Source organism: Neltuma alba, unplaced genomic scaffold (assembly GCF_004799145.2).
Source record: "Neltuma alba isolate B1F8T4 unplaced genomic scaffold, ASM479914v2 tig00011239_pilon, whole genome shotgun sequence".
Taxonomy (NCBI): Eukaryota; Viridiplantae; Streptophyta; class Magnoliopsida; order Fabales; family Fabaceae; genus Neltuma; species Neltuma alba.
Window position 1 is genome coordinate 426,314 of NW_021635958.1, and position 25,798 is coordinate 452,111.

The 25,798-nt window shown below is 37.1% G+C and overlaps 4 protein-coding genes and 1 long non-coding RNA gene across 7 annotated transcripts in view; 2 read left to right on the forward strand and 3 right to left on the reverse strand.

Annotated features, from left to right (window-relative positions):
- LOC114762704 (helicase protein MOM1) lies at positions 1-14,450 on the reverse strand. Of its 3 annotated transcripts, XM_028952253.1 has the most exons (17): positions 14,324-14,450; positions 13,657-13,849; positions 13,350-13,483; positions 12,948-13,235; positions 12,446-12,592; positions 12,015-12,269; positions 11,663-11,803; positions 11,270-11,578; positions 9,906-10,079; positions 8,481-9,402; positions 8,330-8,350; positions 8,115-8,236; positions 6,908-7,015; positions 3,693-5,075; positions 2,293-3,141; positions 1,969-2,182; positions 150-1,164 (listed from the first exon to the last, which is right to left on the reverse strand). In XM_028952253.1, exons 2-17 carry the CDS (start codon positions 13,829-13,831, stop codon positions 410-412), a joined length of 5,997 nt encoding a protein of 1,998 aa, XP_028808086.1. In that variant the 5' UTR covers positions 13,832-13,849; positions 14,324-14,450; the 3' UTR covers positions 150-409. The 3 variants fall into 3 exon arrangements, with proteins under 3 accessions (XP_028808087.1, XP_028808086.1, XP_028808088.1); XM_028952254.1 differs by lacking the exon at positions 14,324-14,450 and having other exon boundaries at positions 1-1,164; positions 13,657-13,852; XM_028952255.1 differs by lacking the exon at positions 8,330-8,350.
- LOC114762709 (uncharacterized) overlaps positions 14,260-25,798 on the forward strand; it is a 14,612-nt gene continuing 3,073 nt past the window's right edge. Inside the window, exon 1 of the long non-coding RNA XR_003742275.1 lies at positions 14,260-14,271. This is a non-coding gene — a long non-coding RNA (uncharacterized LOC114762709). The remainder of the gene's footprint in view (positions 14,272-25,798) is intronic.
- On the reverse strand, positions 14,380-17,088 carry LOC114762708 (uncharacterized). Its single transcript, XM_028952258.1, has 4 exons — positions 16,990-17,088; positions 15,380-15,895; positions 14,850-15,025; positions 14,380-14,461 (listed from the first exon to the last, which is right to left on the reverse strand). The coding sequence occupies exons 2-4, from the start codon at positions 15,885-15,887 to the stop codon at positions 14,456-14,458; spliced, it is 690 nt and encodes a 229-aa protein (XP_028808091.1). The 5' UTR covers positions 15,888-15,895; positions 16,990-17,088; the 3' UTR covers positions 14,380-14,455.
- On the forward strand, positions 18,973-20,785 carry LOC114762706 (lysM domain receptor-like kinase 4). Its single transcript, XM_028952256.1, has one exon. It carries the CDS (start codon positions 18,973-18,975, stop codon positions 20,749-20,751), a length of 1,779 nt encoding a protein of 592 aa, XP_028808089.1. The 3' UTR covers positions 20,752-20,785.
- LOC114762707 (alpha carbonic anhydrase 7-like) lies at positions 21,731-24,455 on the reverse strand. Its single transcript, XM_028952257.1, has 7 exons — positions 24,299-24,455; positions 23,940-24,157; positions 23,458-23,564; positions 23,108-23,210; positions 22,740-22,907; positions 22,131-22,184; positions 21,731-21,998 (listed from the first exon to the last, which is right to left on the reverse strand). Exons 1-7 carry the CDS (start codon positions 24,387-24,389, stop codon positions 21,912-21,914), a joined length of 828 nt encoding a protein of 275 aa, XP_028808090.1. The 5' UTR covers positions 24,390-24,455; the 3' UTR covers positions 21,731-21,911.

The window sequence follows — 25,798 nt, forward strand, 5'->3', positions numbered from 1 at the left end:
TAGCAAACAAACTTTTAAACTCTATTTCTACTTCCATGTACACAACCACTTCCATTTCTGTCCCCCCGAAAACTCTTGCGGAACCAAAAAGAGGCCCTTAGATCTAGCTGGCTTCCACCATGCTTCAGATCATGCTCAAAAGCAGCCCAAAGAACCAAATCCAAGACAATTACTTACGGATTTTTCTTTTACCAAGGTAATTAATTACATATATGTACATTTTACTATCAAATATTCAAATACAATAACGCGTTTAACAAAAGCCGAAAGTTAATATAACGGCCTTGCTGCACATCAATAGCCAACCGCAATCAGAGGCCTCTGAAACACAAGAAACTAAAGCAAATCTTGGAGCCGGCTATATATCGTGTTAGGACAAAATAGCTGAAATCAAGCTCTTCCTGATAGGTTAGTCATCGTCTGACAAACAGACTACGTTGGGTGACATAGCTGGACGGACACAGTCATCCCGCATGCTACTAGCGGTGCCAAACTTAGATTGCTGCAATGATGTCACATTTGATGGACGTAACAGAGTATTTGACAGATTCATACCCAGTTGAGAATTACCACCCATCGCTGGCTCCCTGGCTGAGAAGTTAGGAATGGGTAACCTTACAGGAATTTCAGGCCGTTGCACTCTATTATGAGGATCAGATGTATTGGTTGGAAGTGTTGGTCGAGCATGGTTAGGCAATGAGGGCATTGCAGGATTGTTACTAGGAGCTTGTTGACTCAACACGCCAGATGTTGGTGGTCTATAAGGCTGGAGATGGGGAGGAGTGGTACGGAACCCACTACCAGCTTGATGGTTTGCCAACGGAGGAATGGAGTTGATGTGAGGTGGCCTTGGAGGTGCATTGTAAGCAGCCACTAGAGGGGGTGCCATGTTCTGCGAGCTAGTTATAGTAGATATAAGTGGCACCATGGGTGAAGAGCTAGCCGTAGCAGGCATGGGTGGCACCAAAATCTGTGAGCTCCCTAGAGGGAAGGTCCGCATACTGGATACAGGGGGAGGTGGCGCCATGGTTTGAGGGCTAGAAGCAGCGGCCAAATGCTGCAGTGTAGATGCAGGAGGCCCATGAGGTGGACTTGCTGCTTGGGAAGGCCTCACATCTCTTTGCTGGCTTGAAGTCCAAACCAATTGCTGTGCCAAACTTGGATCTGATGATAAAATAATGGTCAAGCAAAACCATAGGCAAATCAGTACTACAAACATCCACATATGGCGCATATTCATGATACCATGAACATGGTTCAACAGCATGGACATTAACGGAGAAATGGAAGAGAAAATTAGGTATAAAAAATAAACCTAGAAATTAAAAATGATTTAACTAACATATGGTGTATATTCATGACACTATGAATATGGTTCAACAGCATGGACATTAATGGAGAAATGATAGAGAAAATTAGGTATTATGAATAAACCTAGAAATTAAAAATGATTTAATTAATTGTTTCTATTTTGAATTTCATTATCGTTTTGTCTGTCGAAATTATCATTTGGTCAATGATCTTATTAATTTATCATATTAGGAGGTACCTCTCGCGTTCTACATAAAGCCTTTAGTGATTAAAGTCCGAGTAACAATTAATAAAGTTCTCTTGGCTTGCTATTGCCTCTTTCCCTCCCCCTTCCTCCCATCTGTCTACATCTCCCTCCTTACCTTCCTCTCTTCCCCTTATATCTATTCTGGTTATCACTTCTACATCAAGTGGTATCAAGGCAGATTTGGTGAAATTTAAGAGTTATTGCTGTTCATACAAGAGCACATACATTCAACCTCCAAATCAGGCAAGACCATAGTGATGAGTATCACAATAATCATCTTGGCTCCAAATCAGGCAAGACCATAGTGATGAGTATCACAATAATCATCTTGGCCCTAAGGCCATGGTGCCCATGCCCTCACGGACCAGATGTGATATCAAATAAAAAAGTTTCCTAATAAAGTCATATACCTTGCTGCATTCCTTGTGGTCCGGATACTCTAAGATCCATGCATTTGGACCTAAAAGCCTCTGCCCACATCTTATTCATGAGAACTAAGTTGATATTTGTTTCCAGGTTCTTCTTTTTCAGATGAAACTCAAGCTCTCTCTCCTGTAACTTGACGTCATACTTCCTGCGAGTTTCCTCCAGCTCTCTCTCACAATCAGATTTCAACTGCAATTTCTGCTCAAGTAACAGAAATAGTTACATTAAAACAAGTGATGAGATAAAGATAACATAACATAGGCAAAGCAGAGCCAAAGCAAAATGCTCTAGGCACAACAGAAACCAACCATATCTTCATAGTATTTCAAGGTTTGCTCTGACTCTCTTAGTAATCTGTCCAATTCATTCTTTAACGGATCCGTGTCTGCTGATTGGCTTGTAGTTTGTCTAGGACGGTTATTGATCTCTGGAGGAGTGAACACATTTCTAGTGCCTAATGATTGCGTTCTGCATGTACCAACAGGTGTGTGTGAATCAAGTTCAGAGGCAGAATGAACGACAGCCTGATTTGTAACCTCCATTGGTGCAGGGGAAACCTGGCCACACAGAGAATCTTCATTATTTGACCGGAGTTCAGTTTCAGTTGCCACTGATGGATTGTGGGTGGAATTAGGAGGGACAGCAGGCGGAAGTTGCTGCATCTGCTGTAGAAGCTCCCTGACCCGTGACTCATGATTCAATCCATTGGCTTGTGCCCCATTATCCTGTCGACAGACTGGCTCAACTTGCTGGGAAGAGTTAAGCAACTCTCCAGAAGTGTCCAGGTTAGCAGCAGGGGCCGCTGCAGAAGGTAATTGCTGTAGTTGCTCTAGAGGCTCCATGGCTGGGTCATGATTAAATTGACCAGCTGGTAAAGCATCAACAGGACTAGAGACAGGCTCAACTTGCGGAGCAAAGATCTGCATTTCTCCAGCTGTATCCTGGTTGGAAGCAAGGCACTCTGCAGATGGTAATTCCTGCACCTGCTCTAGAGGCTCCACGACTGACTGCAGATTACATTGATTAGCTGGAATAATATCAGCTGGATTAGATAACTGTTCAACCAGTCCCGAAGAATTCTGTATTTCTCCCACCGTTGCATCTTTATCAACCATTCTGGGGGATGTTAATAAAGAGGCAGGTGAATCTTGTAGTGCCTGATAGGCAAGAAATGAAAGCAAAGGTTATGTAAGATGTATCTATGATTCTAAAAGATATCCAAGACATTATAGTTGCAAAGTCCACAAGCCATTCATCAAGGAAGATAAATCAGCAAGTACTAGCACACTAAACTCGTCCTAACAAAGTAACGACCCAACTTCCTAAGAGCTTAAAAAGACAATCGACCATTACTAGAAATTTTATGAAAAGTAACCAATGACCTGTGCCCACCAAGGTACAAAAGAATTCACACAAAAAAAAAAGAAAGAAAGAAAAGAAAAGAAACTTTACATAAGTGAAGATTCCAGAATATCTTTCATGTTTTCCACAACCTGATGTAGCTCACAGTATTATACATTAAATATTTATTTCTTTTAAATGCTACGCTCTTTGGCTGAAAAAGCCATTCTAGTTTATTTAAGCATGTGGAGACTGACAACATAGTACTACTGCATAGTACAGCACTCTGCACCCCATTTACAAATATAAAAGTTCACAGTACAAGTAAAGGATACATTGAAGGAAAGCTTGATAACAGTGCTGTCACCTGGGACAAAGTGTTATTGTTCATGGTTCTTGACATCTGTTCCCGCTCCTCTGATGTGGCAGTTTGATCCAACAATACCCCATCTCTTTGGTGCTCTCCGCCCTTATTACCTTCAGCTATTCCACAACTAGTTTCAGGCACTTCAATTGGGACCTGTCCATCACGTATGCATAATGAGACTTCAAGAGAAGTTTGCTGATCTGGCAACGGTGGACTTTCACATTGTCTTGATGATAACTCTCTATCTGAAACATTCAATGGACTTCTATCAGGAATTAGTTCCCTGGATGAAGAAGGATCCACGGCTGTATCCTTCTCTGAGCCATCAGGCACAGTTTTTTCCCCGCAACCATCATAGAAAATATTATGTCCTTCCCCTTCGTTCATCATGCGTGTGGCTCCATTGACATTATGTTCTTTTGGATGGGCAGGCACGGAGATAATTTTCCCTTGACTATCACATACGTTTTGAGCTCTATCATGGCCCTCATAAGCACTAGCAGCCTCAACCGGAGGAGTTTGCCCATCAACTGGATCACCGCACTGTACAAGCATAGGGGACATGATTTCAGGAGTTCTAGATGATCCAAGACGAGTCCCTATCATGGCTTCAACTGTTCTATCAAAATTAGTATCCTTAGTAACAAGATTGGACACAAGGCACCTATTCTTGGGATCATAGTCAGGCTCAGCTTGCATGCTAGTCTTCAAGTATTCTATCCCATTCCCATGTTCTTTTGAAGGAAGTGCGTTTAACAATTCATCTTGTGCCCAAGACTTCACATCTTCCACCCAAGCGACCTCCCTATTCTGTAACATTTGCCTTGCTGTCGATTGGACATTCTCAAGATCTTTGAGATGCATTTCGTACTGATGCTTCAGATCTTCAATTCTTTCATTATATTCAATATCTAAATTCTTGAGGTTTTCTGATCTGATCACATCATTAGGAGAACGGGACCGAATAACAGCTGATTCTATTTTGTACTTTTTCTCAAGATCGGCCCTTTTTTCCTCATATGTTGCATCCAACTTGTTCTTTTCTTCTTGATGCTTAAAGAGTAACTTCCTCAGCTTCTTTTGGCATTTCTTTTGAATTTCTTTAATGCTTTTTAAGACATCTTTCTTAGCCAATTCAGCTTCTAGTGCCAAGCCCGTACAGGAATAATTCTTATCAGATAATCCAGATGCAGAAGCTTTTGGAGAGCCAGTGACATTGTAATTTCCTGTTCGATGCAAAAATATATTCTTCAGACACCGCAACATTGAATAAATTACATTTGCCTCATCCTTCCTACAATCAAATTTTAGATGCTGTTTTGCAAGCATAAGGGAAGCTTCATGGTCAATCTTGTGCTTTGCCAAAGCAGCTGCGGCCCAGCACTGATATTTGCAATGTCAATGAAAAAACTTGTCAGATCATTTGAGCATCACAGGTAAACAAAATCTAAATAACAATTCTATGCTACTAAACATGAGTCTTTGACATATTGTCAATTAGAAGATAATAGGACCCTGCTAACAAGCCCAACTCACACAACCAAGCAAAATGTCCAAATTGGTAGAGACTACGGTATTATAATGAAATAGGTCTTCAGCAAGAGCTTATGACTCACACTTAAACTTCACCGTCTTAGCAAACAGATACCCTAAAGTGCCTCATTACACAACCACTCACACCAAATAACACTTCAAATGCTTCCCAAGACTACAATGGAATAGAACACCTCGTGAGCTTACCCAAAAGCCACTAACAAAATTCCTTGCTGTTGCTTCTTTTGTCAGTCATTGTGTCTTGAGATACTTGTTCCAACACCTCCCCAATTACTTCCTCCACTTTTTCATTGTCAATTTCCCCATGCACTTTTCCACTGTCACAGCACTGAATCTTAATACATTGCTTCCCCTTTTATTTATAGGCCTAATGTCTCCACCTAACATAACTAACCGTCATATCTTCCCATTTCCAATTGTGCTTAGGTAACAAAACCCATCAAAATATATTTAAAACAAATGTATAAGTAAACTTGCAAAATGTGACAGTAGGATTCTATTGCAATCAAATGGGTTGTTGAAATGAGAACTACATGGCTCATTAGAAAGAGAGAAGAATACGAGGCCATCATTCAAACGGGCAAAAGTAACTACTTTTAAAGCAATTAGGAAAATGTTGCTTCTTGATGACAAAATATTTCAGCTGCAATAGCACAATTCTATGTAAATTATATACTTCCTCGATTGAACCTAGTGCAAACTCTTGATCTAACTTGTAAATTTGTATCAGTCAAGGATTTGGAAAAGTCAAGTCAACTAGCAATGGCTTGGTAAAGATCTTTCAAACTGAGTATAAACTCATTAACCTGTTCGCGATCCAGCCAAATATTGCATGTCAAATGATCTTGAAGACTCGGGATGAAGTTTATAGGATTATGATAATTTTTGACAAACCATCAAATTAATATGTAGATGACTGCAGACTGATAAGCCCAACAGAAAAGCGGACCTGACTAACTCTCAAAGAAGAGGTAACTCCCATGCCAATTAGGGAAGTTTTAAGTCAGACAAAGAAATGGGAATTCGTGATGCAACTAACTTTGTCCCGTGAGAAGGATGTTAGGATGGGAGGCGAGTGTTGGAAAAGAATCTACTAAAGGAAGGAGAGTGCAGGGAGGGGGCTGGAAAAATCTAGTTCATTGGGAGACTCCTGAGCTCTTGAAAGTCAGGATCATTACCATCACCATTCCTTTTCTTTCTTGCGCATCATGCTGTAGGTAGATACTGGACCATCCTTGCTCTTCCATATATATATATATTGGATGAGAAGCATCAATTCAGGTAATATAAATAATACTCAGGTGCAAGGTTCTACCAAAGACGCGATCACTTCACTAGTTTCTTGTCTTAACCTATTCTTTTTCTAGGTCTATCATATCCATTAAACATCACTCCCTCGCCCTTACTTTGTTTCCAGTTTGGAGAGTCCACTTGTCCTATCTCGACAACCATAATACCCGTGTAAACGTAAGGATAAAAATGTTATTACTATGAAGATCATCAGTTTCACTTTGGCTTGCCAACACTCAAATATACAAAAAGAGAATGAAATGCCAGCATCCTTTTAGAACACGATTACATCTGATGCTAGGCAACATGAGGGGAAGACAGTAAGGAAGACAAAGGATTAAATGAAGGAAAATGGAAGAGTATCTTCTGACCAGAGCAATTTGAAAAGCCTCCAATATTGACTTTGGAAGAGTACTATTCACATGGTGGTTGTTCATGACATAATCAAGAAATTCATCAGCCATCCTCTTGACATTATCCTGCATCATAGAAATTTGTGTTATTATACCACCAGCTTTAGACTGGTCAAAGACTCAGTACGCATTCAATATACAAAATTTTCAGATATGATCCCTCATCAGAAACCCCAGGTTCAATTAAATATTTGACTGCAGCTTAGAAGGTCCACACCCTGCATTTGTTCTAACATACCTTAGGTTTCATGATATTGAATCTTAGTTTAATAGGAACAACGCCAAGCCTACGTTCATATAACATATCAATTCACTCCCACTTCAGAAGTCCATATCCATGTAACCCCCCTTACAAGACACAAGATAAAAAAATAGGGGAAAAATTAAAATTCATTCACCAGATGCTCTGATGTCTAGCATTCATCAAGGACGAACACTTGAATCCATCCATGAAGCACCAAAACAAATGGCAATGTCCCCCATTTTACTAACTTCAATAGTAATCTAGGCATGGATCTGACGGGTATTCTGTAATTAAGTCACAAAATTTGTTCAATAAAGAGAAAATAATGGATCCAAAACCAATTGACTTCTTTATCCTTGTTCATTAATTTTCTGAATAGCGCTAATTCTCAATATCATAGTGCAGCCATTGCTGATCATTTAATTCTTCCCAGTAGCAGTTCTACCTTCTAATCTATCTGCTTTCTGCTAGCATTAAAGATTTGATATGTCCCTACAACTCATTAGTTGCAATTATAACAACGAAACCCAAACCACCAACGTCAGAATTTGAAATAACAACGATCAACTTGTTGCTATTTTATATTAATGATAGGAAGGTTGAAGCTCCCCAGGAACAAAGAAAATCAAGTCCTCCGAAGGCCTTATAATCAAGCATATATTGTAGAACTGCCTAACTGTTACTACTTTAGTGGTGTTGAAGTTGTTCTCAAGTCAAATGGCCAAAAAATAAATAGTCTTTAAGTACCACTTTTTTTTTAGCAAACTGATCAACACTAACAAACAACCAAAAATGATCATCAGATTCCGATCCCAGAAAAAGCACATTTCACCAGTTCAAAATTAATCCGGCAAATAGATTGCACTTCTGCCTGTAAGAACACATGGGAAGGGACAAAATCAAGAGAAACAGGCATCATACTGGGACATCAAGGATTCCACAAAGCTTAGCTATTTCTGACTTCAGAGAAAGATGTAAGCTCCTCTGCTCATCACGTGATTTCCTTGCTTTCAGGAATTCAACATCATTGCCTTGAGGTCTTTCTGAAATTCAAAGTCAAACAGTGCAAGAATGATTCACATGCAGTGGATCATTAAAGCAAGCAGTTGAATAAGAAATTAATTGAGAAACATTACCCCTTGATTCTCCAAAATTTCCTGCAAAAGGACGTGATGTTTCAGAAATTTCAATGAGAAACCACAAAGGATGCAAGAAACAATCTCTCAACTCAATCGAACTACAGAGTTGAAAAAAAAAGTGAACTTATTAACAGGAGCAATCACTAACCTTCCTTGTTTCCAGCGGATAATTTTTCACCTTCACGTTTTGAATAAGGCTGATCAGCATTATTTATAAATTTTGTGCGCTTTTTCACTACCTCTTCATTCTCAAAGTCAGACCTCTTTCCCAAACCATCCATATGCTGAGCCCTTTTCCGGCTCCTTTGAGATAAACCGCATGAGTATTTCCATTGTGGATTTTTGCCCTCCAAAACTTTTGTCCAAAATAAGTGGTATGGCTCTGAATCCAGTGACTTAAATTTCCACTCACCAAGCAAAGAAAAATTTGGGTAGTATTTTAATCCATTTTGCTTGACTTTCAATAAAAATGAGCAGTCCCTTGTGTCAGTATCTTCACCATTTTGCTTAAGTATGGATAAGAATTCATGTAGAGCTTGTTTCAAAGATAATTGTGCAGATGAGGAGTTCACACTTAAGATATCAGTTTTACCATCATGAAAAGCTTTTAAATCATCAAATAAAGATGATGCGCCCCACATCAACAGCGTGTGACTAGTACTCCAACTTAGGTCCAATTTGCTATCAAGCGGTCTATCCTGCTTAGCAAGGACTAGGGCTCTTTCTTCAACAGTGAAAGACGAATACAAGCGAAATATTTTAACATGCTCCAACTGTGAATCAAGTGCTACTTTCTGAAGGGACCTTATATCATTCAATGGGTTCCAATCACTATCAAAAATGATAATGGTATCAACTGATGACAATTTGATGCTATGATGGCAAGCATTTGTCTCTAATAAAAGTACAAATCTCCCATGCTCCTTGTTATTAAACATTTTCAGAGCACTTTGCTTCTTAGAATTCAAAACACCCTTGTCAATTCTTTCATATGAATCGGGACCAAATCTTTGACGTATCAAGTCATCCAAAATATCTCCAATTGAAACCCTCCCAGAACCACCTAGGAACTGCAGATTAAAATTTTCAATAAAAGCGTAAATATAACTCACTAAATTAGTACACTGCTTCAATGGTGGAGGCATAAAAGAGATGCATTGATCATTGTATTCGTGCATCTGATCACACACACACTCTCTCTCTCTCACAAGTATAATTGAAACCCCCCCCCCCAAAAAAAAAAAAAAAACAGAGAGAGCAACTAATACAAAGCAAATCAAGCAGATGAAATATGATTTCCAGGACTTAGTTCATGGACAATTCAAAGTTTGATTAGATTACAATTGTCGTTTCCCAAATTTGAGTAGTGTGATTGGACTATTATTGTATACAAATTTCCAAATGAAAATAGATCATCAGTTTAATATGCCCAATTTCTTGTAAGCTTAAATGAACTACCAGGGGAGTATGAAGCAATAAAAACAAAACATATAGAATTAAAAAGCATGGAGAACAATTAAACAGGAAAATTTTCAAGAAAATTTGACGGGAGGATGCTCAACAAGATGTGTACCTGGAAAAGAATAAGCACCCTCAGACCTTGTTTTTTCAATTCCATGAGCATGGAATCAAGAAGTTGCAGCTTCCCACTTGCTTTTACTCCAACATCCAGGATCTCAGCCGGTGGAAGATCTTTGATAAGTAAACTTTGTAGGGATTCATCAACAAGATAGGGGTGATTACAACACTGTCATGAGATACCACAGGCAAAAAATGAAAACATGAAGAAAATTTGCGACAATCAAATAGCTATTAGCACTAACATATAGTCAACTATTTTTCAGACAAATAGAGCGTAGGAGTTGATTTAAGTGTAAACAGTTAGCAAATCAAATAAAAGCATAAAATCAAATAAATGAGATGATTCCAAACCTAACTTTTGAACATACATACGCAGGAACACTAAGGGGGTGTTTGGAAAACAACATAAACACCTAATAAAAGTGCTTCCATGATACGAAACTCTTCTCCTATATTTGCCTCATACTCTGTAAAATCATTTATAAAAAGCTAATCCAAACACCCCCAAATCAGATTCAGCACCCACACAGCAAAAGAATTAAACCAAAGATGTTAAAAATATATCTGATGGGCCCTCATTAATGGGTTGAGACTAACCCGCACAGGTGTGTGCACACGAAGTGGGGTGGGGCTGTTGTGTATATATTGGGGAATAAGGGTTCAATGAGAATTTAAGGAAGCTAGTGGTTTTGTGAGGGAGGGTGCCCAGTCTCTTGAATACCAGGATTGCAGTGGAGGAAGGCTTCTTTCTTCATCATCATCTTTTCTGCTTTCAGAGTGTTTTATTGTTGGTGAACCTTGTGCGGGTGTGTTTCTTTCATTATCAGTAGTTCATTTCCATTGTGTGTGAGCTTATCACTGCTGTAGTTTATCTTTCTTCCCACCTAAGAGAAGACCAGTTTGAATATTAATATAATAAGTGTTTGCTCAGATTATTCCCTAGATTTACGTTCCGTCACATCAGCTATCAGTTCCTCAGCTCATGAACCTTGTTCCCCAGCTTAGAAACATGGTTTCCAACTACATCAATAACTACAATTTAATTTTATTACTTCTCAGAGATGAATTGATCATGCACCCAGTTTTTCTACCTATATGCAAGACCTCATGTTAAAAATTTTATACTCAAGACTAGGAAGGGATTATTATTTATTACCAATTGATTATAACCATCTAAGACTAATGAGCACAAAGTACACAGACATGTCAAGATAGAAGGGCAACAGGTTCCCAGCATAAAATTCACACAATTAAGATGTGCAAGCATAAGATGTCAAAATATTAAACCAAACTTTGACATCTTTGATCCATTCCCGATCAGGCAAGTGATGCAACTAACACAGATTTTGACCTTACCTTCCGGGTAGTCGTAAGAATGTCATGAAGTGCCCCAGTGACATGAGATTTTGATTGTGAGCGTAGTATTGAAGAGTTTGAAAGTAAAGCAGCACAATACTGCTCAAGTTGCACATCGGAGATATTTACAGGAACCCAATACTCAACAAACCTAAAGGAGTCAGAGTTGCATCTATATGCAACAAAACTTGACAGCTTATCCTTTAGTTGACCAATATCACTGGAATTCGAGATTAAATCACCATTATCTTCATTGTAACTCTGGTGATCAAGAAAAGCCAGGATATCTTGATATTCTACAACACTATCCTGTAAAACCCAGTAAGTTAATATTTAGCAACAAACAATGAGTTGATTGAAAAAACTGGAACCTAAGCATGGAAAGAAACAAACCTTTAGTTGGCCGCTGAATAGAAGAATCCAGAAATCTGTCTTTAACATTTTAATTTGCTTCAAATAAGATGAGATCTTTGAGCACTGGGACTCATCAATTATGATTGCTTCAAATTCTAAGCCTTCCAAAACCTCTAGATCCTGCAGAGCAAAATTAACTATTATTAAACATCACATTTAAGTTTAATATTTAACAGCATTCCTCAGCTGCATATGAAAAATAAAATAACATGACAAATGGGACAGGAAAGAGTCCAAATAAAATCACAACTCATCTATAACCGACTCAATCTCAACACCCCAGGACAAATAAAACACTCAACAGTAACCAACATTAGATTCTTGCACACACCTCAATGATGATCTCTGGAAGTACTATAAGCACTTGGAAAAGCAGACAGCCACCTTCCCCATAAAATTCTAGTTTCCTAATGCTTCTACGAATCTCTTTGTTTCCACTGTAAATAACAACATTGAGAGATGGGGCCCAACAAGAAAACTCATACTCCCATAAATGGAGAGCAGCAGAAGTTGAGATAATGAGAAAAGGTCGACATGTATTAGAGACCAGAGATGAGATGAATGCAACCATTTTCACCATTCTGTCCTGCAAAATTCATTATAATAATAGACATCAGTTTTCTATGAATACTAAAAGCATAATTCCAAATCTCAAATGTCTCCCAAATTGAGACGCGAAAATTAGATATATAATTCGTAAAAGCCAAAATAATATCCATTCAATGGCATGAAGGCAAAAGATAATAATATGTTCAAGCTCACATGGTCATCAAATACAACAGCATTCTGACCCTTGTGCCAATGCTCACGCAGCTTGTTAACTGCATCCAAATTGTTGATACCAAATCCAGGTGGAAATCCACCAGGTGTCTGAGATAATTTGCTAAAAGAAGTAATGCGGTCTAGTTTCTGCAGATGATTGATATCAGACCAAGAAGACCAGTCAGGAATGAGGATGAGATATGAACATAACCTTCATAAGAGATCTGAGGCTTTTTTTATTAAGAAAGAAAATTGGGTAAAATAGAGTTCAAATATAAGGATGTCTGTGTTCAAGAGTCACAATATTAACCACATAACTTTAATGTTTCCACTCAACCAATTGTGCCAAAACTAATCCATGTAATGTTAATGACCTCCACTATCTTGTCTACCTATTCTGACACACTGACACATTTACCAATTTAGTTTTGAAAGAACCATCCCCATATCTTCCCCATTATATCAGCAACATAAAGGCCTAACTTCTCATAATCTTAACAACCTTATCAACTTTGGATGATAAAGGAACTCTCTTTGCCCTCTGGTGACGATCTTCATAGTCTTTAATCAGCCTCCGACCTTCAAGTGAATGAAGAAACAAAGCGTCGTCCAGCTCCCATGATGCATGTTCATAACCAAGACCATGCCATTTAACAAGCCATTCATAATGACAGTCAGAATTACCAATAGCCTGGCCGCTACTGGGATCACCATCCTGTTGGGCAAAGATTAATGCTCTCTTCTGAAGCAACCGGTGAGGTAAGCTCCATTCTGGCTTCCACTTTAGGGCCTGAAGTAATGAAACTCTCAGCAGTATACACAAATTTAAACATAACAACCATAAAGCTTATTTTACTGGTTTACCTAACATGAACTGCAAAATAAGAGCTAACAAATTTAAGACCTGATCTTTCTGATTAAATTTCTCAAACAGCAATGGAGGAGCTTCAAGAAGTAACTGACTTTCTGGTACCCAACGGTTGTGAACATGAGCAAGGCCTTTATACTTCACGAGAAAATGTTTCTCAGTTGTCCATCCTGGAACAAAAACCACACAACAGACAATTAGTGTTAGACACCACAGTATGCAGATACCCATCGGCATGCAAAGGCAACAAACAGAAAAGCTATAATACATTAAGAAAATATGGGAAAATCCAAGAGGAATCAAGAATAGTTCAAGCAAATGAGATTTTGTCATTACACACTACCATTAGCACGAAACACCTTGACTTCCCTGACATCCCAAATTGATTCTACTCCCTCGGACACAGAATATACACCAAATTCTATCTCTTCTTCAAGCAAAGGTGACAGTGCCAAACTCCAAGGGGAGCATCCACCATGGGAGGTTCGAGACAAGAAAGATGGTAGCATCCACCGCATTCTTTTCCATCACAGAATCTGCTAAAATTAAAATTAATCATGGATAAACGCAGCAATTTATGAAAGAATGTGAATTAAACATCATTATGCAAATGCTCACAGCACACAATAAAAATAGTACATTAACTTGCTGCATCAATGCCACTGCAGTTAGGGTGTAAAATGTCAGATAGGCTTTTCACCACAATCACATTACATTACAGTTTGCCTAATTCACTCAATCATTTAGAAGCTCTTTTTTTGAATCGACACTCAACTAAGCTTTGCAAAAATAATCCAGCAATTAATATCAAACACATCTAAGCCATTGACCAAGCATTTTGTGCGTCCAAGCCTAAAATCAATAGACACCAGACATCTGAGAATCAATTACAAGACAAAAATGACTCCACAAGAAAATCAAGTCATGCTACGATGCGCATCACAACAGTTATGAACTTGTGGAAATCGGCACTCATAAAAACAGATAACAAATGTACAGAGGTCACTCACAAAAGCTGCCCGCTACGCTTGCAAATGAGACACATTTTTCCATTGTCTGCTTGGATCTCTGCAGAGACACCATTTGAAGGTGGGCAGTCAACGCCTTCCTCAGAAATTTCTGCAGCAAAGGTGGATTCAGCTTCACCTCTATCCTAAAGCAAATAACAATGTAAAAGAAGATTAATAACTGAACCATAGATAAAAATAAACATCTTAGAAATGTTTCTTAACAACGTTCAGAGTCTTTGTGGGAATGTTTCTTAACCCTATTTCAATCGTTAACCAATTCAATATCATGAAACAGTGTTTTCTATTTCATTCACCTTTATAATCCACAAGCATACTCGGTGTCAGTTTAAGTTAAGCTCGCTATGCACAATGAGGCCTTTCCCTATAAGCTTTAGCTTACATATTACCTACAATCCTAATAAACCAAATACATAAATGCCAACCAAACAAGTAAAGAGAGGAAAAAAATCTTTAGACAAAATAATTATTTACATATATGACAAGGAAAACAAAAAATCCAACTAACCTCAAGAGCAGAAAGGTTAACTAACCCCTTGGCATCATCAGGTGGTAGCATTCCATTATTGGAAACTTCTTTGCAATCTAAATTACTCCCTTTGGAGTGCTCATCAATCTTGTCCTCAGCATTGTTGTCACCTTCTTGAATTAAATTATCTTTCTCATTTGTCTTCTCAGGACAATCTGTAAATCAAGCAATTAAAATCAATAAACTGGTAATGTTAACAACAACAACCATGACAATCATCAGGATCTATCAGCAAGCAACATTTCGAAGTATTTACAATTCCACAAAAAAAAAAAAAAAAGCAAATCCCAGGGTATCTTGATGCAAGACAAACCACATAATTATTAGCATCTTCAAATACTTTATTTTTAAAAAGTGCATATACACTGCTTTTCATGCCATACCCTTTCTGACCATAGAGAGGCAATAAATATTGCTCAGTAAAGAGTGACAAAACTAAAAAAGGAAGAATAAATTCTTTTGTAAAAAGAAATAGGTAAAGTAATAACACTGCTCAACAGTCTATCTACCTATCTTTGGTTTCTTCTTTAACATAGCCCGGAAAGCACGAGCATCCATTCTCTTCCTCTTTACCGGAGAAGTTCCCCCATCACTTTCTTCATTTTCAGCTTTTTCAGCTTCAAATGTTAATTTTTTTACACTCTTGTGTTTTTTTTTCTTTTTCTGCTTTAAATCTAATGGGTCAGATCTCTTGGAACCTGATGTAGCTACATCAGAGTAATTCTTAGTTCTTGTAGATCTCCTCAAAGGACTTGGCATCTTCTGTTTCTCAACCCTTTCAGACTTCCTCCTGACAAGAGGACTTAGTGATGTACTCTTTCCAAGTCGCTCGGACTTTCGAATACTTGAAGGACTAGGAGTGGTCTTCTTTGATGAAGTTTCTCTGATAGACCTTCTGGGACCAGTCGCATCTTTCATAGAAGAGCCTGAGTTGATTGGGCTTATCTCACCCACGCATCTCCCGTTGTTATTTTCATCAGCCTTAGCCTTACGACCAGAACTTGTAGAATTTGCCATATATTTGACTGTTCATTGTGATACCAGTAGATAAATATTTTAGATTAACATAAGAAAATCAACGTATAGATGTCATTGACATATTTAGAAACTTCATTACTATTAAGTATACAGAATGGTACTATTAAAGACGGGAAACTATATGAACAATTGAAAACCACTCTCTTGACAGGATTTACTGAGGCACTAACATACTGGCACGCAAAAGTTCCATTGTCATCATGATCTAAATATTGGTAACGTGCACCAGGAGGTGAAGAGTGAGATGCCTGGATGTAAACTAATATCCTCCAAGAAAAATAAAAATCTCCCTCTAAATTTCAAAAGTAATTTAACAGAACATATCTAAAATACACATGCAGTTGAAGTAAAACAATGTGTCCCACCGATACTAATCTATCCATCTCCATGAGCAAACTAATTACAGTCCTTAACCCAGACATCAATGGCATACACGTTGTTTCCTGCAATCCAACCTACTATCAAAGTTTAAAGATTTGCCACCATCCCACAGTAAATCGATCCCTTATTCCACGCAAATCAAGAATGCTCCATAACTCAACTACCAGACCATTTACAACTAACCCCGAGAGAAAAGAAGTCAAGAAAAAATTCACGCCAAGCAAGAGTTTTCAGAGAGGTTGAAATTTGGACTCCGAAGACATTTCACAAAAATGAAGATAGTAGCTTATATGAAGATGGCACAAATACAATGTGATTACGATCCCGGCATAGGACACAGAAGCACAATGCAAGAGAACTTCGGCATTTTCAAGGGAAATCTTGACAGTGTAGTGGAAACGAACGCAACCACTTCCGCTTCCCCAAGATCTACTAACAATTTGAAACCTAACCCTAATTTAGCGAGAACTGAGATTCATGAAACATGTCGCTGACTGTAATGCAGAGTACTGACCAGCACGTAAAATCCGGACAATAAACAATTTTTACTTGTTCCGCAAATATAAACAATTTTTCGGCGAACGCAAAGAAATTGGGATGTTCGCTAGCAGGCTTAGCAGAAAAATCTGGGCGCTTATATTCCGAGAAACCGAAGCAAATACGATTATGCCCATAGCCACGAAGGGAGGTCACAGCACACCTGGCGCGTGAGGTGATTCAATAAATCAATATGCAGCATCGGAAACTAAGGGCATCGGAAGCAAGCCCATGCGTGACGGATTTCTCCCGACTGTATCCGGATTTTACTTTTCCAAGATCAGTGGACGATGGGTGAATTTTACCGTAAATATACATATAATGTATGAAAAATGGCAAAAAAAAAAAAGGCCAAAAAAATTACAAATGAGGATGTATGACAACATTAATATGAGTTTTCATAATAATATGAGTTTTGACGAAATTTTTTATAAACCGGTGTTTGTGTGCAATTTTTTTTCTTTTGATGGTTTTTTTTTGTTATTTTCCCTATAATAAATAACATAACTCATTTAAGGTGAAATCTAAAATATTTGCCAAGCATACAAAATATCTAACAGTAGTATTTTAAAATGTAGAAGAAAGAAGTTTAGAGAGAATTTATAAAAAAAAACACACTGATATTATATAAGAAAATTATTACAATTCCTTCTATCTTTAAGTTTTGACGGAGCATGGTTTATACAAAGACTTTGAGGTCATGACATAACAAAACCTAAAAGCTTCTAAACATGATTACAACATGACATAAAGGCAAAGATGCCTTTAATTATTACAAGAAGATAAAACACTTTAATTAGTATAACAAGACAAATTACTTTAATTATTACTACAAGACAAATCATTTTAATTTTAATAAAGATAAAGTTAAAGTAGATGTATGACGTAAAATAGATTATTGGCAAGTCTTTTTTTTGTGAGATCAATACTCATGATGAAATTAAAATTATATATGAGATAATATTTTAAATATATAATTACTTTTTAAAATTATTTTAGAATGTTGGATATATCTAAAAAAAATATTTTAGTGTGGTGGACATATATAACAAAATACCTGCACATGACAAAATATTTATATTGGACGTAGGTTAACCCTTTATTTTATCTCCATTCATGGCCGGAAAAAAAAATCATTTTATCCTTATCAATAATCTTTTTAAACCCTTTTTTTAGTTACAAATGTTGAGGGAGTTTGTATTAAGAAAGCCGAACGACGTCCTGCTCTGGGAGCAATGAAGATGATGGCATCCAAATTTGGAGATGGCCGTCAAGTGAACGGAGTCGTGGCGAAGGGCGTTTGGTAACAGAAGCTGATCACATACTTATTTCATATTTTATACCCTTTGTTCTTAATATAAAACCCATTTAACTAATTTAATTAGATTAAGGAAGTTAAGTAAGTTAGTTAATTATAATAAATATGATATATTTTTCCTAAAATACTATAATCATTTTCCTTAATACCCTATCTCCCTCTTCTATTTGATTATGGTTGAAGGAGTATTCAGAAGGATAATTTAGAAAAAATTAATAAATATGAGAAATGGGTCTAATATTTAAGACCAAAACCAACTCAACAACTAGGTTCTATATTAAGGACGGAAAGAGTACTTCGTATTTTACAAATGATTATTGAAAAGCCACCTCTAAATTAAATTATGTCCTCTCCTTACACTCCCAATTCGCAACACTGGTCTTCTTCATCTGCAAATGTGCATGCATATCGTGTTCCTCAAGTAATTAAAAAGACTTTTTTGTTCCCCTTCTTTTAATTGGCTAATCGACAAACTGCAACGTGTCTAAACTGAGAGGCATTGCTAAGAAACAACCTAAGCGATATCAGACAAACAATAAAATACTGCAAACTTTGCGTTTCAATCATTAACATATTATATTCTCAAGTAGCCATTTCCTTTTCGGCCGGCCATTGGACTCATCTATGAGCATTTGACCATATATCTTGACAAATTCCGAATAAATCTTCGGTCAAATGCTCATCTTCATTGTTTGAGGTGTATAACTAAATTAATTACTTCAACTCTGGCCAGCCTTTCATATTTTTTGTTTCTCTCTTGTCCCTCTCGAACTTATTCACTTCGTTCCTCTTTCATTCTGCTCTTACCAGAAATCAAATCTTGCCATTATGATTTATCTCTGGTTCATTGCCTTACTATGCATTAGTTCAAGTTCAGCTCAGCAATTCTACGACCCTAAAAATTGTTCTACAGAACCTGACACCTACCCAGGTTCGAGGTACACTTGTAAAACTCCCCAGCATCCATGCGAAACATACTTGGTGTTCAGATCGAACCAGCATTTTCAGAACATTTCAGAGATCTCAAAGCTCTTCCACATGAACCCTGACACACTGCTTCAAGAAAATAACCACCTCAATTCTTCTTCTCAGTTCCTTGAAGCAGGCAGAGAGGTTCTTATTCCTGTCTCTTGTTCCTGCTCTGGTGGTTTCTATCAAGTTATTTTCAGGTATGTAGTCCCGGAAAATACAACATTTTCAGAGATTGCTTGTGGAGTTTATGAAGGGCTGCTCAAATCTTTCACACTCGAACGGGCCAACCTCAATACGACAATAGCTGGTGCTGAGCTTAATGTTCCTCTTCGATGCTCATGCCCTGATGATTCCGCCAGTATTGGCAAGAAGGTGAACTACCTTGTGACATACCCCATAATACAGGGAGATTCAGATAGTGACATAAGGGCGAAATTCGGCATCTCAGAAGAAGATTTCTTAGAAGCCAATGACTTGCATCAATTTTCAACTCTTTTCCCACAAACAACTGTTTTGATCCCAGTAAGAGATGATTCAATCAAGATTACTGATATTCCAGAGTCGTCTCCAGCTCCAATTTCTGGTTTTCTTCCAACAATTCCAGTGGCAAAAACACACAGGGTCAAAAGCCCCACCAGTTTGTACATCGCAGCTTGTGTCATAGGATTTTCGCTATTAATCATGGCAATCCTTGTGAGCATATTGTATATTAAGGTCTTAAGGAAATGGAAGAGCGAAAGTGTTCAACCTTTCACTCCTTCGACCTCCGTCGTCATGTCACCAACGAGAGGCTCTTCAACAACTTCGTGTCTTTCTCCGGATCTTCTCGCCGGAATAAAGTACTGTTTGGTCAATTACAGCATAGAAGAGCTCAAAATGGCCACAAAGGATTTCAGTGAAGAAACCAAGAAAAGTGACTCAGTCTATAAGGGGTTAATTACTAATCTTGAGGTGATGATCAAGAGGATGAGATTCGAAGACACACGTCGGGTAATTGATTTACATTCTAAGATCAACCACATCAATATTGTGAACTTGCTTGGTGTTTGTTATGATGAAAGTGATTTGTCATGGTCATATTTGGTTTTTGAATGGCCTAAAAATGGGTGCTTAAGGGACTGTTTATCTGATGGATCCAACGTCCTCTGTTGGAAACAAAGGACACAAATAGCTTTTGATATAGCCACAGTTCTTCACTATTTACACTGCTGCGCTTTTCCTTCTTACGCTCATTTAAATGTTAGCAGTAGAAATATATTTGTCACAGAAGACTTCAGAGGGAAACTAGCAGATATTGCTGCACCAGAGAGCCTTAGGAGCGGCGCTGTTTCTGAGAAAGTAGACATTTTTGCATTTGGGATTGTGTTACTTGAACTGATCTCTGCAAGAGAGAACACTGAAGGGAAATTAGCGAAAGATTCTATTGGGTTTTTGGGGGGAGGAGGAGGAGGCAGTGAAGGGGGTTGCTTTGAAGGGTTGAGGAATTTCATGGATCCTAATCTGAAAGATTATCATCTTGCAGAGGCTCTGTGTTTGGCTGTTTTAGCAAAGGCTTGTGTAGCTGATGATCCCTTGCATAGACCAACCATGGATGATATCATGAAGGTCCTTGCAAAAATGGCTTCTCCACAATAACCAGAGAAATAATAATCTTTGTAAATTCAACTGCTAAGCATAAATTGCCTGTAATTTTGTATTTATGAGAAATTTCCTTTCCTTTGACATGAGATCGTGAAAGTCTTATAACAAGAACTATACATGGTATAATAGTTGAGAGTTGAATCATTGTTACTTAACAAGTAATTTCAGTCATCGCAAAGTTAAAGATAATGAGGATGTGACAAGTTTAGAGAAACTTTTCTTCCTCCTTTTTCCTTGAAAATCATGTGAATCGCTAGAGGAACAGGAGCTTTCAGATCATATTACTTAATTGTCAACATCAAACCAAACATTCAGAGGTGTTTTTGTTGTTGTCCAATCCACCTTTAGTAAAATGTAACATTAATAATTTCTGTCCCTAAGCATAAATCAACGAATCATCTCCGTTTTTAGTAGCGATTTGGAGGATAATAGAAAGCATATTCTGTTTAATTAATCAGTTAATTGACTGACTAAACGTTGTCCTTATCGCATCATAACAAGAGCCTCGAACCGAACAGCTGGTTCCTTTGCAGTTAATTTATACCATGATATGTAGGCTTGTTCCCACAAGGCCTGTATTTATCGGAAACACCTCACACATAGAGGGAATCCATAGCCCCAGATAAATCCTGAAAATGTTCCAAATGTGACATGGCGATGATGAGGTGCGCATAAGCCAGGCCAGCAAATAATTCCAATGCAGCCCATTGGCTTAACGGCTTAATTATTAATTAAATACATCGGTGCACTGAACCAAGACACCTTTGGGTAATTAATATAATGACACTTCTATGCGCGCACATAGAGCCAACACAGAAACTGATATTAATTTAAAACACTATTAGATAATTTTCACTTAGCCTATCCCCTTCTATAGAACTTCTCATTCATGTTTAACCCAAGGTTTTGGCGGTGGTCAGGTTCCTTAGAATTACCGAAGGAAATGATGTCTGATATTGAGAGAAGATGAACGTCTATGTAAAGTCAAACACTCTGGTATTATTATACAATATAGAAAGATACAAAAATTAACGTAGAGATGGCTAGCGCAAATGGCAATAACTAATTATTGGACCAAATGTGTGATAATGATCATAGCCAGGAGGCAAATAATGTATAAGAAGATATATTTGAATCGGACGGTGCGTTGAAGTTCAATCTTTTTTATAAGCCTTTGGTTTATAGAGTTCCACCAAACGGTTGTTTATTGGCTGCAGTGGTCTTGCATTAGTCTCTGATCCCTGCAAAATAAAATAGTTGCTGAGTGTACGTACCTAACGATCGAAGAAAGGAGATAATAATATTTCATTTTCAAGTAATTTCGTGTTTTTAATTTCTTGAGATATTTAAAATTCATGTACTGAGTAACTTACGTCATGAACAGCATCTCGAAGCAACTTGACTTGTTTTTTTGAAACAGTTCTCACCTGCGGGGGTCAATTTCTGAGAGTTTAGTAAAATAATAATTCAAACCACAGAAAAGAGCGGCTTCTATTCCGTTCTTAATATAAGAATTAGTTTGTCACTTAATTTGGTCTTAAATATAATATCTCAATTAATTTTATCTCTCATATTTATCCATTTTGCCCAACATAGTCTTTATAATAGTTGTACATATTAAAAAATTTCATCAAATGATATATACCCTAACTAATACACATGATTAGTAAGGGTATTTTAGGAAAGACAATATTTGTTTATTACAAATAACTTAATTAGTTTTTTTAATCTATTTAAATTAGTCAATTAGTTCTTATATAAATAACTAAAAGTATACGTTATAAACCTTTTCACAGCAAAAATGAACAGTGAACGGAGTTAGCACACCTCAATCAAAGGAGGTAGTACAACTAATTCCTCTCAAAAGTTTTTCTTTTTTATGTCGGCCAAAGATCTTTGTGTGCACTCTTCTCAAAGCAGTAGATGGAAGATTAAGCAGATATCCTTAAGCTTGAAAAGGAACAAAAGTGGAGGCAACAAACCTCTGCAAGGATGGTCCAAACAACGTTTTCAGTACAAGGAGGTGTGGTGAGAGAACCCATGTATCTGTAATACCTCAAGCTACTCGGTTTAATCAGCCAAGGATCAACTATTCCCACGTTTTCTTCTGCGTCAGTCTTATCAGATATGGCCTTTATATCATCCCTTAACTATTAATTCCCACGGTAGATCAATTAGTCACATGCATCAATGAATGAAGAGATCGACAGATAAGTTCACAAATTAAGAAAGAATTATTCGGGACGGAATATAATTATATAGTCTTGTTTAAGATGCCACTTGACTGCTATACACAAATCATAAAGACGCATATATGTCGGGTTTTTCTATCCTTAATTATGTTGCTTACCGATGACAAGAAAGCATCTGGTTTACCAATCTTGTACAGTATCCCAATTACAGCTGCTTCTCCTGCTTCCGTTTCGTGCACCATATGTAACTCCAGATCAAATCTGCAATTTAATGCATCTCAACATTTAATCTCCTCATCATATTGAACTTGACTGCTATATATACAATCACATTATAAATATTTATGCATATGCATGCATGTTCTAAATTCAAGAAAGCTCAGTATAATTTAGCTACAGATCAATTATGCCAAGATATATATAATAAGAGGAACAAGTTATTTTGTTTGGGATATATATATATATATAATTGTAGGCAATAGAGGAATTTAAAGTTTATATTACATACCTTTTGCCATCGATGGTATGTTCTGAGAAAGAATGCCAGTGGCATTGTCTGAGAATATACTGAGTTTCGTTGATTTGAAGGTAGCCTGCGCCTGCAGCCCATTCCAACTACGTTCACCCAAAAGGATTTTGTCATCTTCATACGCATATTAATTAAAAGGATTTTGTCGCTTGATTTTTTTTTTTTTGGGGAAAGATTATAGGTCCACAAGATGTTATATACATTGGATTTCCAAACAAGATTATTTTAATAGTCTCACTTTGAAACAATAGATTAATTTCACTTTAAAAAAATGAACGGAAGGATCAAAGAAAAAACTTCGAATTTAACGTCGATTCTGTAATACAGACTTGACATTTCCATGTTGATGAACGAGTGTTTTTATTAAAATGACTAAATTCGGACCATACGTAGATTAACTACTTGTTTGAATTAATTACGTTCATCAATGAGATAGATTCATATAAGTTGAAGATAATTACCATGATATCGTGGCCTCTATTCTTAAGAGTGGCATTGGAAGGGTGGTACTTCATCTGAAGGGCCCCTAAATGGGACACCACTTGAACCCTTTTATTCAACAAATCAATGGGCGATTGCATTTTTCCAGTATTGCAGAGTCTCCATTCTGGTTTGATCTCTCCCCATCCAGATGGTCCATTCTTTTCATCTTCCTCGTAACTGAACTCACTTTCGTCCTCTGTTCATCCATCACCAACATTATTATATGAACATTAATTGAAGCGGACGCATATATAAATATATATATATATATATATATCATGTGAAGGGATTGGTGTTATTGTATTTGTGCGTGTTAAAAAGCTAAGTGAGTTCTTACCGACTTCCGAGGAAGTTGCTGGGCAAGAGAACAAACAAAGTACAGCAAATAAACCGCAAATCAAGAGTCGTGTGGCAGCAACTTTCTCCATTGATTCAAAGCTCCAGCTATATGGGTGTCTTGGAGATAGGAGTTTCCGCAGAGAGATAGGAGTTTCCGGATATAGTTGTACATTCATAAGGACACAAATGGACACACACATATATATAGAGAGGAAGGGTTTGAACAGAGAGCTTCAGTTAACCATTAAGTATATGTCATTTCGTTGAAAGTTGATTAACTAAAATCAACCGACTACCAGCTTGCCTGCCCGATTACAAAAGAAGACGCCCTCGAAGGGTTCTGTTTAATTATTATAATTGTCGTAATTATCTGCCAGATTTTTCTTCTTTGTTTTCCGAATATGCCCGATCTCCACGAAAACTAGCCCATTCCGTTCACATTTGCGATGACGAACATATCTTTGAAGAAGAGCTAATACGCTGATTTTTCCTGGCCAACTATAGATAAAATATGATTCCAGAGGCATGCTTAATGTGCATCAATATTATTTCTTCTTTCTTGCCGTGTTAGGCAAGTGGGCGTTAATAATAATAATTAAAGTAGACTGAGATACAAAGATAGCAATTTATATTGATTAGGTTAGATACTGGTTGAAAACTTGAAATTGAAGGATCATAACATAACATCGCAAATGAAGGGCAGTTAATTTATTAATGTGTGTGTGTGTGTGTGAACATTTTGTATGACCTGTCCAAGCTAGTAGGAGAGGAATCAGCAGATTATTATTCTTCCTAAATTATAAATGGATGGATGGATTGGATCATTGGTTGGTTACATAAACTTATAGTTCCATCTAACTTAATTTGGAATCTGATCAAATTCCACCAAAGTTGCAGGATATAATCAAGATATAAAAGATAATTAAATTTATAACAGACTGCATTTTTTATTTATAATCGATATATATATAATATGGTCAATTTCTCAAATTCCAAATATCAAAACGTGTGTAATCGGTATGTGTACATGCATTTCAAAAGATCAATGATAAATGAAGCATAAGATCAGACATGGCCTTCATGAGGTACATTTTAGGATTCCAGTAAGAAGCTACGTTCAAAAACTAAAAGTAAATCAAATGATTCGCTTTTTCTTCAAAAACGGAGGGGGCACATTTTTATTCTTTATTTTCTCTACAGTGACATGCCAGCTGTCTGATTATTTGCAGATAACCAAATAATTTCTTATTTATATTGTGGAATTATCATATCATAATTTTTTTAAAAAAATTATATATACACTAATTTCGATATAATAAAACAATTATAAATATCTGAATTTATAAGCCGCAGGTTATTCAGAAAAAAGTGTAATGTAAACTTAACATTATTCAAATGACTCCTTTAATCTTCTGCATCTGTTATGTCATATTTTGTTGAAGGAAATATTCTAAAGAAAACAGGATTCACCTACCATGACTTAATACATTGCATATTA

Excerpts from the sequence above, each read along its gene's own strand:
- LOC114762704 (XM_028952254.1), bottom strand. The coding sequence starts at position 13,831 with ATGCGGTGGATGCTACCATCTTTCTTGTCTCGAACCTCCCATGGTGGA. Across the intron at positions 8,351-8,480 it reads ATCCGCTGGAAACAAGGAAG|GAAATTTTGGAGAATCAAGG; the intron begins GTTAGTGATTGC and ends GTCCTTTTGCAG. Across the intron at positions 8,237-8,329 it reads AAATTTTGGAGAATCAAGGG|AAAGACCTCAAGGCAATGAT; the intron begins GTAATGTTTCTC and ends TTTGAATTTCAG.
- LOC114762708 (XM_028952258.1), bottom strand. The coding sequence starts at position 15,887 with ATGGCAAATTCTACAAGTTCTGGTCGTAAGGCTAAGGCTGATGAAAAT. Across the intron at positions 15,026-15,379 it reads AAAGAAGAAACCAAAGATAG|ATTGTCCTGAGAAGACAAAT; the intron begins GTAGATAGACTG and ends CTTGATTTACAG.
- LOC114762706 (XM_028952256.1), top strand. The coding sequence starts at position 18,973 with ATGATTTATCTCTGGTTCATTGCCTTACTATGCATTAGTTCAAGTTCA.
- LOC114762707 (XM_028952257.1), bottom strand. The coding sequence starts at position 24,389 with ATGGAGAAAGTTGCTGCCACACGACTCTTGATTTGCGGTTTATTTGCT. Across the intron at positions 23,565-23,939 it reads ATAGAGGCCACGATATCATG|TTGGAATGGGCTGCAGGCGC; the intron begins GTAATTATCTTC and ends GGGTGAACGTAG. Across the intron at positions 21,999-22,130 it reads TTCGAGATGCTGTTCATGAC|GGATCAGAGACTAATGCAAG; the intron begins GTAAGTTACTCA and ends TTTATTTTGCAG.